The 16,838-nt window shown below is 36.0% G+C and overlaps 1 protein-coding gene and 1 long non-coding RNA gene across 5 annotated transcripts in view; one reads left to right on the plus strand and one right to left on the minus strand.

Annotated features, from left to right (window-relative positions):
- The window catches only part of Crppa (CDP-L-ribitol pyrophosphorylase A), a 239,322-nt gene extending 226,537 nt beyond the window's left edge, over window positions 1–12,785 (plus strand). For 3 of the 4 annotated variants that reach the window (XM_069996154.1, XM_069996155.1, XM_069996156.1), the window contains 2 exons: window positions 6,074–6,216; window positions 10,316–12,471. In XM_069996154.1, the coding sequence (XP_069852255.1) occupies window positions 6,074–6,178 (105 nt within the window). In that variant the 3' untranslated portion in view covers window positions 6,179–6,216; window positions 10,316–12,471. Of the gene's footprint in view, window positions 1–6,073; window positions 6,217–10,315; window positions 12,472–12,650 lie in introns of those variants that run through there. The other variant, XR_011366889.1, reaches the window with a different exon arrangement.
- On the minus strand, window positions 3,199–12,733 carry LOC138809538 (uncharacterized). Its single transcript, XR_011366890.1, has 3 exons — window positions 12,674–12,733; window positions 7,906–7,995; window positions 3,199–3,379 (listed from the first exon to the last, which is right to left on the minus strand). It is a non-coding gene; the product is annotated as an uncharacterized lncRNA (long non-coding RNA).
- Window positions 12,786–16,838: the final 4,053 nt, after the last annotated feature.

The following is a 16,838-nucleotide window of genomic DNA, read 5'->3' on the forward strand; positions in this document are numbered from 1 at the left end:
ATGTGAACTCTGATGTAGCATTTACAGTTTTGCTCCTTATGACCAGGAAGTGGAGGAGGCATGTGTAATCCTGATTCTGGTGGCTACGGTTTCAGAGTGTAAATAAACTCTTTTAATGTGGGTGTGTTTCTTCTGTCTGTGTGTGTGTTTGTTGGTCCTGGGGCTTGCACTAAGGAGAGCATCCTGAGTTTATTTTGCACATGGCTAGCACTCTTTCAGTTGAGCTGCAGCTTTACTTCTAACTTTTTGGTGATTGATTGGAAATGAGACTCACAGAGTTTCCTGCCTAGGCTGGCATTGAACTTCGATCCTTAGATCTCACCCTTCTGGGTGGCTAGAAATACAAGCATAAGCCATTGTCACCCAGCTTGCTTTATTTTTAATGTGGGAATTTGGGTGGTCACTTTTCTTGGAAAACTTTTGTATGGCCTAAGTTATAACTCTAATGTGTAATTGTCAGAATCAGTCATTCTATTCCAAAAGTTTGTCTTGTCTATTCTGGATGATGTGGTTTTCCTTCTGTTCTCTCATTCTTCAGTTCTATCATGTTCAGCAATTATTCTGGCACATTCTGCTGTCACTGTGCTGAGTCCCTCTTCTTTATTTGTCCAGAGATAGTAATGATGCCCTTAGACTAGGCTGACATGTATTTTCTGCATCACACAGTATTGTTTCTTTGAGAGTAGAGTTGACTTTTTGAAAAATTCAGTTTTGTTCAGTGAAAAATAATATTCCCAGATGACTGGACTGTTCTGAGAACCAAAATGTAGTTTTTGAAATGTTCCAAACAGTTTTCTAGGTGGTGGTAGAAAGAGGCTTCCAAAAGATAAAGAAGAGATAGGAAAAGATAGGAAAATGGAATTGTAATGTAACTATGAGGATTTGAAATGATTCCGATAAAATTTCTGCAGAATTTTTTCTCACTGTGCCTCTGCTCGCATATTATTTTTAGCTATCTTTAGGATTAGTAGTATCTTTTGTGAGACTCTCTCATGATAAGCCATTCCAATTAATTTCAAGTATTCTCTTTTACAATTCTAAAATGTTATTTATTTATATTTGAATTACACATTTCCACCAACATTTTGATCTCTTCCTTTATTTTATAACTCAGTAAACCATCGTGATCTAAAAACCCTTGCATGCTGATTTCAATAGATGTGTTATTTCTGGATCTGTTTCAGTTTTTTTCCCCCTTGATTAGGAGTTACATTTTTCTGTGTCTTGCCTTCTGCTTCTTTGCTTGTTTGGTAATTTTTATTGTCTGTCACAATTCAGTTACAAAACGCTATCAAGGCTGTAGACTATTTTAGCCTCCTCTAAAGAATACAAAAATTTGTTCTGGCAAGCAGTTGTATCAATAGGAGATAAATCTGATCTTGTGAAATATGTTGAAACTTTTTGGGCAGGTCTAGTTCAGTTTTGCCTTTTCTTTTCTGGCTGTAGTCTTAGCTGGTTAGAAATCTCAACTGAAAGTCATGGGTGTTCACCGGAATTTTTCTTCTCTCTGGACTTGAATCTAATTTTCTCCACATGCACAGAGGGGGGCCTTGAAATCCCTACTGGCTGTCCTTTCTAGCATGGATGCTATGCAAGACTCCCTCCAGTCTCTCCCTGAGTACACACACAGTTAGGAGCTCACAAAGGATTGAAGGAGTCCAAGGTGCTAAAAGTGTGTGATTATAATGCAAAAAATACTTTTTAAATAAAGAAAAAAACTTTTTAAAAATGAGATTAAGAAAACTATGCTTCATTTATGATAATTAATGAGCCCACACTGACATATGTCTATCTAGATATATCATATAGATATCAGTGATATATATGTTTGTGTACATATGTGCATCTATAGAAATATATATATATATGAATGATGGTACTGTGATTTGAAGTTAGGGTATTGTACTTGCTAAGTTGGCATGCTACTTCCTGAGCCATCCCACCAATCCTACTTTTTGCTGATTATTTTTGACATGTAGTTAAACTCTTCTACTGAGGCTGCTCTCAAACTGTGATCCCTCACATTAGCCCCTCAAGCATCTAGTATTACAGGTGTGAGCCATTGGTCTCTGGTCTAATAAATTATTATTAACAAATCCATACTATTTTTAGCTTTTTTTTACTTTTACTTAATACATTTTTTATTACAGTATACAACATAACTTTTATTTGTCATGTCTTCTTGTTTGTAATCATTTATTACTTTCCGTGGCTTTGTTGCTGTTGGGAAGCTTTTGTTTTTTTATTCCTTAAAGGTTTATTAACATGTGTTAGTTTTACATGTTGATGGGGTTCAGTGTGATATTTCCATACATGTTCATAACATTCATGGATCAATCCAGCCTCCCTTTCTCCAGCTCAAATATTTCAGATTAACCGTTTTGCTTCTTTGTTGACTCTGATAGTTTTGGGACTTCTTGGATCTATGTTCTCACAGAGTTCCCTTCTTGAGATTTTTAATTTTTTTTTTTGCTGATGTTTCCCTCATAGAGTAGGATTATAGGTTTTTATTGAGTAAGGCCAGAGATATATCCAGGGTACATTCAGTATGAAATTTCATTGTTTTGACTGTCCTAATTCACTTTATTTAACATTAAACTTCTATATTTGGTATTCACAGAGGATTGTATTTTTATCTATGCCATAATATCCACCCCAAAAGCCAATTAGCTCCCAGTTTTAGTAGGTTTGTAGTATTCCATTGTATGTCTGCCACCTTATCCATGCATTTATTCATGAGCTTTTAGGTTGATTTCCCAGATTGGTTATTGTGAATAATGCTGCAGTGAAGTAGAAATATCTTCTGAGAGAATTTTATTTTCTTTGACTACCACCTAGTAGTCAAATTGATGGAAATTTATATTTTTTAATATATTTTGAGGAACATCATATTGTTCTAGTTTTCATTCCCAACAACGGTGTACAAAAGTTACCTTTCTGCATGTTCTGAGCCACCATTTTTGCTTTAAAATTTTTTTCTAACTAGAGTGATATATCTTAGTGTAGATAGGGTTTGAATATATAGGTAAGTGCTAATCATCAAAGAAACACTTGTTCAAGACAAATATTTCATCTTGCTTTTCACTGTGTTGTATTGTTATAAAGACACGCAGAATTTTGAGATGAGTTCAAATCTGATCTTTGCAGATAATTTAATCTTCTAAATATATACATTAATTATCATTGTGTTTAGTCAGTTTTCAATGATTTTTATTAATTGACTTTTATTAACAAACTATTTAATTAGCAACAGGATTTCACTATGTAGCCCACGCTGGTCTTGAACAGTCAATCTTTTTCTCTCTGCCTCCTTAGTATTGACATTTCAGGCATGTCCTTCCACACTTGGTTTTAAGCAGTTTTTAAGTTTCCATGTTTTCTAGGAGTAAAATGATTGAATTCACTTAAGCAGAAGAAGAAAATAATAAATAGAAAAAAGAGTGTTTTCTCACTGAATCCTGTCCTTCAAAATGTAGACTATAAAGGAGCAGAAGTAATCTGAGAAAAAAACTTAAATTCTTGACTAAAATATGTAAGTTACAGAGCTGCTACATGATTACTGAAGATTTATTCTAAGGTACAAAATAGGAGTTTTTTCCTAATGCTGGGATTTCAAACACTTCCTTAGTTTCATTTGTGACTGAGTTACTTTATTTTGACAAGCATAACCTGGTTTGTAAGGGCTAAAAAGATTTTTCTGTTTATTTTTAAAAGAAGAGGCTTTAATTTTATCATCTGTGTTTTGTCTCAATGTAATGAGAGATAACACTGCATCACTGTACTTAATTGATCATCAAGTGTAGCAAATATATACTAATAGTTTGAATTTTGTTCAGTTTTAGAATCCTTATTTCTGTGTTTATGAGTGAGTGATATTACATGGATCATACATATTTTGCATAAGTATATATAACTATAGCTATATTATATATATACATATATATATATATATATATATATATATATATATATATATATATATATATATATATAGGCCTAACCACTAGAATGATTTGTTGATACGTAACTTAGGCCTTGTAATATTCTGGAAAACAGGGACATGTTTAAAAGACCATACTGTGAAACTGACTTGCAACAAACAACGCAGTCACCATTTGAGTGACTTAGAATCCAGTCAGGAAAATGGCTGGAAAAGAGCAGCTCAGGCTCAGCAAGCTTCCTGTCATCATGCTCACAGATGGTGCTCAGGGCTCAAGCTGCTAGGGAGGCAGAGGTGGGAAGGTGGGGGGGTGAGCTAGGAGAATGTTTTTTCTTTGTCCTATTCCCAGCCTTTATGCTATATATGCAAATATGAGTCAACACAATAACCAAATAGCAGTTATTGTCAACAGATGAATTAGGGGAATGATATCTCTATTATAGAGCCTTCTTTGCTTTGATTTCCTCATAATTTAGAGTACCACATGTGGTTGGCATTGAGCTAAGTGCCCATATTCAGAGATTGAATGAAAAATTCCTTATGCGCCAGAATCATCATCTAGTAGAAGAGATATTCAGTTGAAAAGATTATTAAAATGGCTGGGTGTTGGTGGCTTATGCCTGTAATTCTAACTAATCAGGAAGCTGAGATCTGAGGATTGCTGTTTGAAGCCAGCCCTTACAGGAAAGTCTGTGAGACTCTTTATCTGCAATTCATGAGCACAGAGTTGGAAGTGGTAGAGCATTAGCCTTGATCAAAAAAGCTCAAGGACAGTGCCCAAGATGAGTTCAAGCCCCAGAACTTGCGCCAAAAGAGAGAGACGGGGGGGAGGGAGAGGGAGGACGGAGGGAGGGAGGGAAAAGAAAAAGAAAAGATTATTAAAATCTGGTAGATCAAAGGGATTCCCAGCTGTAGAGACAGTTTCTCATCCACACTGAGCTGGCTGGGGTCGTAGCCAAGTAGCTTTGGAGAATCATGGACATCTGGGTTGAACCACTAGTAGGAACTAGAGTAAGAAGTAGAATGTGGGGAAACTTTTCTGGCAAAGGAATCCACTGATGAAGAGGGAAGCAAGCTCAAAAGGGAGGAAAGCCTGTGTAGGTGATTATTGTATGTGGCTTGCAGAACGGACTGGTTTTAAAGTTATGTCATGAATCTGGGAAAATAAAAGACTCTTTATTACCAAAGGGCAGGGTGAGACACTGTCCTGAGGTTTGAAGGTAGCCTTGAGAGGATTTTAGGTAGAATTAGTAATAGAATCAAGTCTACATTTCAAGGTGGGTATTTGAACTGCGTAATGAGAAGAAAAGACACGATTGGAGGGAGGCTGTTCAAGATACTGTCCTATTAACTGAGGACAGAATTGTCATGCTGCCAGGGCTCTTTGAATGGCAACATCTGTAATGCCAGACCTTGATATCTAAGGATGCAGTAAACAACAGGAAAGTAGATGCAGTGGGGTCTGGAGACACAGTGGGTTTAGAGATGAGACATTAAGGGTGATAATTAAGTTTGGCCACTCTTCAAATAGAGACGTATCTTAGAGACCTTGAAAATATTAAGTAGCTTTGTTTCGACTTTCTCTTCACACCTTTGAGAAGCCTAAAAAAACTAATTTGTAGGTAATATGATTTTATAGGCAGAAACCACATATTAGCAACTGGTAAGATACCTCACCTAATGAATTTGATTGTTCACAAACAGTAAGTTTTCCCCTTCACCACTACTCACAAACAGCGCATAAGGATGTTAGAGAACACTCAGAAACAAGAGAAGACAAGGTTCCCACCATCAAGGAAATATTCATAATGCCCTGGATGGCCAAAGTCAACCGGAGAACAGATATAGGGAAAAGAATTTCTTGTTTCCCTCTGTTAATATTTGCAGGTGTGTCAGTGCTTTCTTTATACTTTTGGCAGATGTTTTCATTTGGTCTATAATAAAAATGAGCTTGCAGATTCTTTTCTCCCATATTTAAAGGATGGAGAACATGCTGGTGGCTAGGGTCTGAAGTAACAAAATGCCAAGTCCAGAAAGTAGCTGATCTTACTGAATGTCTTCTTATCCAATTGAATGTATGCTACATTTTCTTTCTGTGACATAATGACTGCTTTTTCCTTTATTTTTTTGTAGGGTGAACAAAAGCTTCAGGAGAGTTTAAGACAAGGGGCCATCATTATTGCTTCCTTAATTAAAGAAAGAAGCTCTGCACTTGTTGGTCAACTACTAGTAGCATGAAGAACATAGGCAGAACATCACCAATGAAGCTTCTGAAAGTGCTTATCTAAGTACCTGTGTGGTGTTTGATTTCCCACCTCCACTTTTCTTGGTGTATATGGTAGAATGATAGTTATTTTCTCTATCTTGTCTTTGGAAGTTAGGGTGCTTGGATTGTGGATCAGTGCTTGTATCTATGAAATTGCATATATCATTACACAAATCACTTCAACCAGAAAAGAGTATATGAGTGGAGAATAACTGCCTTCATATAAAGAATCTTTTCACAAAGGCCAGAAGATTTGAAATCATGATTAATTTGAGCTCTTCCTTTAAAGAACAAGCATTTAGAATATGTCATGTATTAACTGTATGCTCATTAATATGCATACTACAATGAAGCTAATGGATAATGCCATTCAGAGCTATTCTTCTTTCTAGGATTGTGCTCTTACCAGGTGAAGTTTTGTGTTGTCTTATTTTGAAATTTTCTACAACTTAAAATACAGGGTTAATGAAATGGAACCATTTGAAATAATTTCTTTCTTTCTTTTTTTTTGTTCGGTCATGGGCCTGAACTCTGGGCCTGGGCGCTATCCCTCAGCTCTTCAGCTCCCTCACCTCTTCCAGCTTTTTTCTGCTTTTGTGGTGCTGAGGAACCCAGGGCCTCATGCATGCAAGGCAAGCGCTCTACCACTGAGCCACCTGCCCAGTCCCCCACCATTCTAAAGAATTTCAAAAGTTGCTTCCTGCTCTTCAGGAAGAGGTTGTGATCATCTTCTCTTCTCTATTATTTTAAAATTGTTTTCTTTGGCTTATAAACCTATTGTTAACTTACATTATTTTGTAGAGGCTCTCTTTTTTCTGAGTTAGTTTGAAGAAGGTCTGAGTGCTAATGGCAATGGCTCACACTTACACTCCTCGCTACTCAGGAGGTTAAGATTGTGAGAGGACTGCGATTTAGTGCCATCCCAAGAGCAAAAGGCCCCAAGACTCCATCTCCAGAATAATCAACAAAAAGTGGAAACAAACTTTACAATTTAGGCGGGGGGGGGGGGGGGGGGGGGGGAGGGGGGGGGACGGGGCGGGAGGGGGGAGTGTAGTTGTGGAGATGGGAAGGAAGGGATGGTAGGGGAAAGACAAGGAGGCAACAATGCTTGATAAGAAATGTACTCATTACCTTGCTCATGGAACTGTAACCCCTCTGTACAGTATTTTCACAATAAAAAAACTTATTAAAATAAAGTGGAGATGGAAATGTGGAAATGTGGCTCAAATGGTAGAGCCCCAACTGAGCAATCAAGCTAAGCAAATGTGAAGCCCTGAGTTCAAACCCAGTACTGGCCAAAAATAAAACAAAGAGTACAAAATACAGAAAGGCAGGAAACCCAGAAAGCAGAACAAAATCACTATCTCTGTAATAAGGTACTGCTTAAAGCATAGATTTCAGGTTAATGAAGAAATAGTCCAGTGGACAAGAAAATCTTCTAGGTATGTTAGTGTTTTCCAGCTCTGAGACACCTCTTGCCCAACACACACACACACACACACACACACACACACACACACACACACACACACACACACACACACACAAAGAGAAAGAGAGAGAGAAAGAGAGAGAGAGAGAGAGAGAGAGAGAGAGAGAGAGAGAGAGAGAGAGAGAGAGAGAGAGAGGAGAGAGTGAGAGGAGAGAGAGTCTTCCACTGTTTAGATGAGGAAGTTAGAAAACTCAGGATCTTAATTACCTTGCCCAGGGCACTGCATTTAAGCCCTCTTAAACTCCGGAAGACTGGTAATCAGATTTAAGCTCAAGTCCGTACATGTAACAGTTACTCCTGGAAAAGACATTCAGAAATAAAGGCTTTAAGTTAGAAGCCAAGGTTCTTCAAGAGCTGGGAGGAATGGACACTGATGGAGCCACATATCTGTCCAGAGACCAGAGGCAAGTCCTGGATCTTCTGGCTTTCCAGCCACCTTTCCAGCACACAGAATGTAGGTAGAGTTAAGCAGATGGAGGTATTTACTGTCCAAGAGGTAAAGATTTATTATTTTTTTGATCCAGAAGTAACATTACAATGATGCTTTTAATAATTAATTTGTAAATTGCATAACACTAGCAAAATTATACTTACTTTATTTTCCAGAATTTCTTTGCAAAGTTTAGTTAACTATGCTTCAGGGTGACCAAAATTGCCTCGACTCATAGAAAATTTTGGAAGTAATTTTATTTATAACTTTATGCTATTTAGTTAAGTCATCTTAGGAGTTCAACACTGAGTGACATGATCAATGACTTATATTGTAAGAGGTAAACGTTTATTTCCACTAAAGTTCTCAATGTAAGAAATGGCTTGATGTTCTATATTTCTATCCATAGATAAGAGTCAGACCTGTATGTTTTACATGGGTATGTGGTAATTGGTTTAGTAGGAAAATTGATTTTCCATATAATTTATTATTATAACTTTCATTTTTAATTTCCCATGTTTAACAGTCTTTTCATGAGAATCAAATTGCATAAGACTTTATGTTAAAAATGTAAATTGTAATGTTTAAACTCATTATGAGCTCATGGAAACATAAATCATAACATTTTTCTCTTGTCTGAGCCTGAGTGCTGTCCCTAAATACAAATCATAATGTTTTAATTTAAACATTTAGAAAACCATTTGGAAGAATTAAAAGTGAAGTAGTTTTAAAGGGTTATTTGAAAATAAAAATACATAAAATATATGTACTTAAAGTTTCTTGGTGTGACTTCAAGCCTCTGCTGGAGACATAGAATCTGGGAGAATGATGGAAATGACGTTTGAGACTTTATCTCAATGATTAGCTGAGCATAGTGACATGTGCCAGTCATCTCAGCTACAGAGGAGTCTGAGATTAGGAGGACTGTGATTCTATGTCATCCCAGACCAAAACATTTTCAAGACCTCATCTCAACAGGAAAAAAATGTTGGTGTGGTAGTTGTGCCTGTTCTATCAGCTACAGTGGGGAGCATAAATAGGAAAGGCTAGCTCTGGCAAAAAGTGTCATCCTATCTCCAGAATAACCAGAGCATAATGGGATGGGGCTTGAGTCAAGCAGTTGACCAATGCCTACTCAGCACAAAGCCCTGAGTTCAAATCCTAATACTATTAAAATGTTTTTAAAAGTCAGTGTGCTAGAATTGGCTGTGGAGAAATTAGATAGTATTTCTGTTTGACATTGTATTATTTCATAGTTTCAGGTTGTAAAACTGCATATTTTAAGATGAAAAGTAAAAGGAAGCTACTTCATTTTCTAAATAGTTGTCTTTATAAAACAATATATATTGTTTTATTGATGGATAGATAAATTACTGATATTTTCTAATCCAATGCCATTTTCAGTTATTATATATACATACATAAATATCTTTCAATATAAGTTTTGGAGTTTTGAATAAATATGATGTTCTCAAAATACAGCAACATAATGGTTTATTTTTTAGACAGAATTTGAATTTCAAGTAGATTATTCTGTTAAAAAGTATTTTAGCTAGGGACTGATGACTAACACCTATAATCCTAGCTACTCAAAAGCTGAACTTCAGAGTGTCCTGTTCTGAAGCCAGCCTGGACAGAAAAGTATGAGATTCCATTTATAATTAACAAGCAAAAGAATAAACAGATTGGAGGTATGACTCAAGTGGTAGAGTGCCAACAATACAAGCAAGCTGAGCAAGTGTGAGGCCCTGAATTCTAATCCTAATTAGGAGGAGAAAGAGACAGAGACAGAGACACAGAGAGACACAGAGAGAGGAGATGGGAGAGGAATGAAGGAGAAATAAGGAGAGAAAGAAAAGAAAGAGCAAGAAAGGAAGGAAGGAAGGAAGGAAGAAAGAAAGGAAGGAAGAAAGGAAGGAAGAAAGAAAGAAAGAAAAGCTTTAAAGTACCCCAGTGTGTTACTGCTTACCGTCCTCTGCTTTTGTCATCATCAAGTGCAAGCTTAGAGTGGCCTGCTGCTTGAGAAAAGCTATGGGAGCTGGATCAGGGAACAGCCGACCTCTGTGTAATTCATGGATGAACAAAAAACCCAGCTAAGATCAGTAAATGAGTTCCATCAGATGTGAGCTAAATGAATGTTCATTGTTTTTGAATTAGTATTGACATTTTATTTTTTTCCTGGCCCAGCAATTACTAACCAAAAAGAAAAGAAAATCCAAGTCATTGTGCAGTGTATGGACCTCACAGGCAGAAGGCCTAGAGAAGAATTGATCAGAGCAATGATCTGTGAAGTGAAGGTATGAGGAGCTCCCAAGGATACCTACGCATTCAGTGTTTTTGTAAGGTGAAAAGTAGACTTGAAGAGTTTAGAAAAATGTTCAAAAAGTGACACTTCTTTGAAATCTATGGAATCAAATTATGGACATTTAAAACAATAAAAAAATTAAAAAACCCAACTAACATGTATTGAATGATCACTTGTGTTCCAAAAAAAAAAAAAAAAAGAAACTGCTTTCAGTGTTTTACACATACATAATATATGTTGTTCTTCATAATAACTTTAGTTGCTACAGATGTCTCTCTCCCAAGATGATGCAACTAGCGAACATACATGAAGTTCATTGTTTTGATTATTTGTTTTTTTGCTGGTGTTAGGGTTTGAACTTCAGGGCCTCATATTCTTGCTGAGCCTTTTAACATTCTGATTGGAATTCTACCGTTTGAACCATGCCTCCAGTTCAGCTTTTTGCTTGTTAACTAAAAATAAGAGTCTCAGGATTTGTCTGCAGTCTTCACATCTTGATTTTTAGATCTCAACCTCCTAGGATGATAGTAGCTAGGATGGTAGGTGTCAGCCACCAGTGCCTGGCACATTAATTCTGAGTCAATGAAGTAGCAAGTGGGAGAAGAAGGAAATGTAGTTATCTAGCCTTAAAGCATCTATTTCTAGGCATTATATTGTAGAACATCACAACACTAACTTTTGAGAGAAGCTCTCAAAAATGAGAATTCAATTTTTTTCTTTAATATCCATACATGGGTGAAGCCTGCTACTTCTTCCTGTTTTTGTAGTCTTCCTTTACTTATCGCTATACCAACAAACCTCATTTGGATTATCCTTGGGTCTGCATAGGAAACCAACGAATGATACCCCTGTAATATTATTAATGTCTTCTCTGTGAAGTCTAAAAACTGTTTTCTCCAGCAATCTATGATGAAGAACATATAGATAAAAAGTGGAGGAGGAAAAAAAGTCTTGATAAACAAGTTCCTGGGGCTATGAATGCTTTGCTTCCCTAGCTAGATAAGAAAATCAAACTTGATATCTGCTTATCATCCTTCAAGGGAAAGGGAAGGCCTCTAAACCTTTTCTCAAAGTGCTCAGTAATGAGAATATACATGGTCTTCCCTGCAATGTCACTCCCATAATCATATTCACCAATACTTGCTTCTGTTGGAAAAATTCTGAAGTGAGTGGTGGTCAGTGTGATGAGGACGGCAGCGTGGAGCCATGGTCTCTTCCTACCTCAAACACTAGATTCTTTGATTTTTATAAATATCTTCACAGCTGAAATATGTCATCTAAATTAATTTTCTTCTTAATGAGAATGCTGCCAAGTAATATGAACAATCATTAAGGAGATAGAGGCTAGACTCTGACACCATAAATCTGTTAGAAGCATAGATGAAACTTGGCTTGTCTCATACATTTTTTTTTTACTTCTAGTTTAATCTTAGCAATCCTCATAGAATTTTTACAAAGTAGGTCTGTAGCAACCTTAATACACACAAACACATACATATATGTATTACAAAAAGTCAGATACCTAGATGGACTTATGATTACTCAGTGTTCTGGAAGCCAGAACAGATCTTTATTTTGGAGAGTTTTAAGGAAATTGGATCATAAATGGGAAGTACTGTTCTTTACTTATAGTTTACAAATTCTGCTTTAAGTCTACAGACTTGACTGGGTGGATTTCCTCATACTCAATTTTGCAAAATTGCAGTGGAACCCCATAGGCAAAAAGCTTCCAAGAGGCAATCCTGGTGATCATTTTGACCTGAGTGGAGACATGCCTGGAGATTCCATCTAGAGGCCAATTTTGTGAGAATTTCCATTAGTCTGGAGTCTGTCATAATTGGGTTATTTGGATAAGGTTTGGCAAAGCATCTAGATTAGCTGAGCAAGGTCCCTGGAACTTTGCCAGTTTGGAACTATCCATTATACTCTTTGTTCTATATCCTCATGAAATGGACTATTGGAAGTAGTTGGGTTATTGGTATGTCAAGTTTTTATTTATATTATTTCCCCCTTCTATTCTTTATATCTAAGTCCTTGATTTGGGTGAAAGCAAGCTCTTTAAACACAAGAAAATCTATTGAGTAAGAAGAAATAAAAGATTAAAATCTCTGCATTACTGATATTCTTCAATCATTTGGAGGAATTTTTTTTCATCTTGTGCTTGTACTTAAGACCCTGGATAGTTCATATTTCCTTTTTCTTTTCTTGTTTGCATAGAAATTCGTTCTCTTAAATCCCACCTGAATTTTAAAAATGTATTCATGAACTCTCCACTTCAGGAATTCAGTTGCCTGTTTTACTGAATGGAGGTATGTATGATCTGGTGGCAAAAGAATGCTATTCAAACACATTTCCGCTTGTTTGTTTCTTGGATCCGTTACTATTCACACGAATCTGGAAAGAAGCCAGAATATGTGAATAAATTAAGAGTTTTGAGGATCCCAGTGGGAACATCCATAAATCCTGCCATAAACTATGAATTTACGTCAAATAGAGTATGATACCACATCAGGGAGAATACACTATAGACCGATTACTATTGACTCTACTTTAGGAATCTTAATGAATACCAAAATATTTAAATTAATTATGTAGTTGTGCATAACCCCACTTCTCAAACCAATGTATACTAAATGGAATTTCGTTTTTATTTTACTTTTAATTGTTGCTTAATATTAACTCAATTTTGAATTTTATAATTTTATAATTATAATATGCAATTATTTATCATTAGTAAAAATAATCATTCTTTGGTATAACTGTCTAAATTTCTGTATATGCTAAAAACAATTTTAAAAAAATGGGTGATTTTCCTCTGAGAGATTTTTTTAAATACACATTTTCTTGCCATTATCATTCTCAGAGTATGAAATGAAAACTGTTGGAATAAATGAGAAATAATTTGACACTCTCAGATTTTTTTTCATTACCTCTGACCTAATACTAAAATGCCCTCTTAAAAAAAGGCAACCTTGAAGATTAACTTTATTTTCCATAAATATACAGAGAACAAATGTAGAGGAGAACAAATGCATATAATTTGTCATGTGGACATTTTCTAGAAAGACTTAGTTTAAAACAATGTCCATAAGAGTTTGTGTTTTGTATACATGTACAAGAAGAACTTAAAGAGACTGGGTATATCTAGTTTTGAAAAGTTGTGAAAATAGGGAAAAATATACCCAGTGCTTATACATAATAAATTTATAACTAACAATTATACATAAAGAATTAGCAATACTCATTGGCAATGTAGATGGAACACTTTTTAAAAGTGTTTATCAATCCTTTTATTTTGGCATCCTGTCATGTGGATGAGACTACACTTAAAGTTTCCTTTGCAAATTCGCTTTATGATAATCTGACATGGTTCCTGCCAGGAATGAAGCAGAATCTCCTTCTCCTCCCTGTATCATACTCTTCTTTTTGTACCTTGTCATCAGGTTCTTCCCCTCAATGGTGATGATGTTCATGAGAAAGACGCTCTGTTGGGTACTGCCACCCCCAGAAGGCCTTGACTGTCCCTGTCTCTCTCTAAAGGAACATGCAGAGAATCAGCATTTTAAAAGCATGTGACTGACAAATGTAGAGATTAGGCTCTGACTCCATGATAATCTTCCTGTTGCAAAGGAGACATGCACTACCACATGATATAGGAGACATATATTACCATGTAATATTTCAAGAGAATAAAAGGTAGATCTGGTCCTCATAGTAGGCCTGTTTCCACTTGTTTCACTATCTGAAACACTTGAAATCACCGTGTGTTTGGGTCAAACTACTTCTGAAACAGAGAATAGGCACTGTCTACCCTCAATTACATTCCCATTCATAGGTCTTACCTTACTTAGAATATGAATGTTAGATACGTGCCAAAACTGTCATCCATTCCCTCCAAGAAAACTATTGTGTCCATCAAGTTAAAGGTGAGGTCTAGCTAACTTTTCTGCTCAGGCTGGCCTTTAACTTTCCATTCATAAATAAACAATACTCTCTTTATTCTACATTCCTGACACACACTCTTTAATAATTCACTCTAGCAAGTAAATCCACCTTGTGTCTTTTACCATATTTTGCATTGTCTTAACTCACCACACCATGTGCAATCTGGTCCTGCCCTTCAGGTCAACATACACCTTTAGTGGAGTCAGACACATTGCCACTCTGAGAACATTCCTGCTCACTTACTTCCTTTGCCTTCACTTTGACGATGTCCTCGCATTTTCTGGGAGCACATCACTTTCCCCTTTTTATTCAGTTACTTTCCTTTCTACCCTATTTGTTCCTTATCCTCCTTGAGTAGAATTCTTCACTGACCACTGCGTTGTTTTCATACTTTCAAGCCATAAACTCAATTTACATGCATCATCCACATATACTAATTTGGGATACACTGACGTGCATCTTTTCTCTTCAGTTTAAAGGTAAACATGCCTTGGTTAATAATTGACCATTCTACAAGGAAGGCCCAGCCCTGCTTTAAACAAACAATGAGCATTTCCTGGACACATAGCACTTGTATTTAGAAGAAACTGGAAAAAAAAGGTTTTCTCCTTTGCGAACAGTGGAGCAGTAAGTTTTATTGCCTCCTGACTCCATCAAGCAAGGTAGTAGAAGCTTTCTGTACAATGTTTCATCTTATCTAATGGAGACTATATATTATAGTGTGTAACATTCTGGTTACATTTTACCCTGAACCACTTTTGATAATTTTATGCTCTGTTATAATAATCTGTATTTTGATTTAAAGGAAGGCAGTTAAAGCTGTAGGAATTTAACAACAGTCTCTTACAAAGAAAGGGAAAAACCAGAAAGGAAGGAAGTCCGTTGTCAAATGATGAGTGACCCCTTAATTACAGGATCAACTGAGTGAGGAAAGCTTAAAGTTCCACTGAAGTTGGAATTTGTAAGTGGTGATAAAACAGAATTCAGTCTTTGATGGTTACTTCTTTTCTCAAATCCTTTTCTGGAGTATACAAAGAATTAAAATAAGAGCCTGCAATCCTTTGTATTTATCTGCTGCTTAAATGGAAGCTAAGCTCCATCTGGTGGTAGAATTTGCTTTTTTGTTTAGACTTGAGCATATGCATTGAAATTTATCTAGCAGAGATTAGATGTGCATAATTTTGTATACATGCATATCTAAGCATCTGTGTATGTTTCAAGTTGTCCTCTGTTATAAATTATGCTTGTACTTTATTTTATCAACATTTAAAACATGGCTTTCATTATTTGGTCATTACAGATGTTTCATGATCATCAGCGATAACAAGAGTGAGCATGTTGTAAAAACCGAACTAATTTTTTCTATCAGAATTGTTTGAGAAGATTATATTTTTGTCTTGATGATGAAATTTACTTAGAGGCTGTTATAATTAATATAAAGTCATAAAAGTTAAATGGAGAAATACTTGAAATGTCAAGACAAGTCATAATGTTAGTTATTCCAGCCCTTTACTCCATGTATTATTATGTCTTTTCTGTCTTACAGCAAATAAAAGTGTTATGTAAATAACTGAAAGTGCTACATATATAACTCTGAGGTTGAATGATATGATATTCTAGCTTTTATCTTTCTAAGGACTAAAATAACCAATAATAGTTTACATACTATTAGCCATAAAGGTGAATTTAATCCTAAAATCTGTTCTGTACTAAATAAAAGATATAATTGCCTATCTATGCCTCTGTCTGAAAGAATGACATTGCCCTATTTGTTAGGAAATGGAAAGACTTGGAAAAAATTATATTAAGTGAAATAAGTCAGGCCCAAAGAAACACAGGTCCCATGGTGTCCCTTATTTGCAATTACTAGTATATATCTGGGACAAGCAGAAAAGGTCAAAAGCTATGTACATATGACTAGATAATATGATGTTAAGCAATATGCACCCCAAGATAGGGACACAACTTTTTTTTTCTTGCTTGCTATTGTTTCTAACATATTTATAATGTACCATGTGATTGCTTTGTTTCTTTGTATGTTCCTCCCCCATGGTATAACCCCTGTTTTCACTGTATTTGATGTCAGTGCCCTGCATTTCATATTTATACTTCTCTAGCTTGGGGAGGGGAGGGGATAAAACAAAATGCCTAAAAAGGTATACAGGTTGACCCATTGTAACAATGAGATGTACAAGACACTATGTTGAAAAACGAACTTTACAATTTAGGTGGTGAGGAGTGGGGGGAGGGGAGGAGGGATGGGAGTGTAGTTGTGGAAGTGGGAGGGAAGGTCAGTTAGGGGAACAAAACAAAGGAGGAGGCAACAATGCTTGATAAGAAATGCACTCATTACCTTGCCCATGAAACTGTAACTCCTCTGTACAGTATTTTTACAATAAAAAACGTATTCAAAAAAAAGAAAAAGAAAATCAAGTGATCTTTTATAGCTGAGAAAAGCCT

The sequence above is a fragment of the Dipodomys merriami genome, unplaced genomic scaffold, assembly GCF_024711535.1.
Source record: "Dipodomys merriami isolate MVZ:Mamm:240054 unplaced genomic scaffold, mDipMer1.0.p SCAF_5, whole genome shotgun sequence".
NCBI lineage: Eukaryota > Metazoa > Chordata > Mammalia > Rodentia > Heteromyidae > Dipodomys > Dipodomys merriami.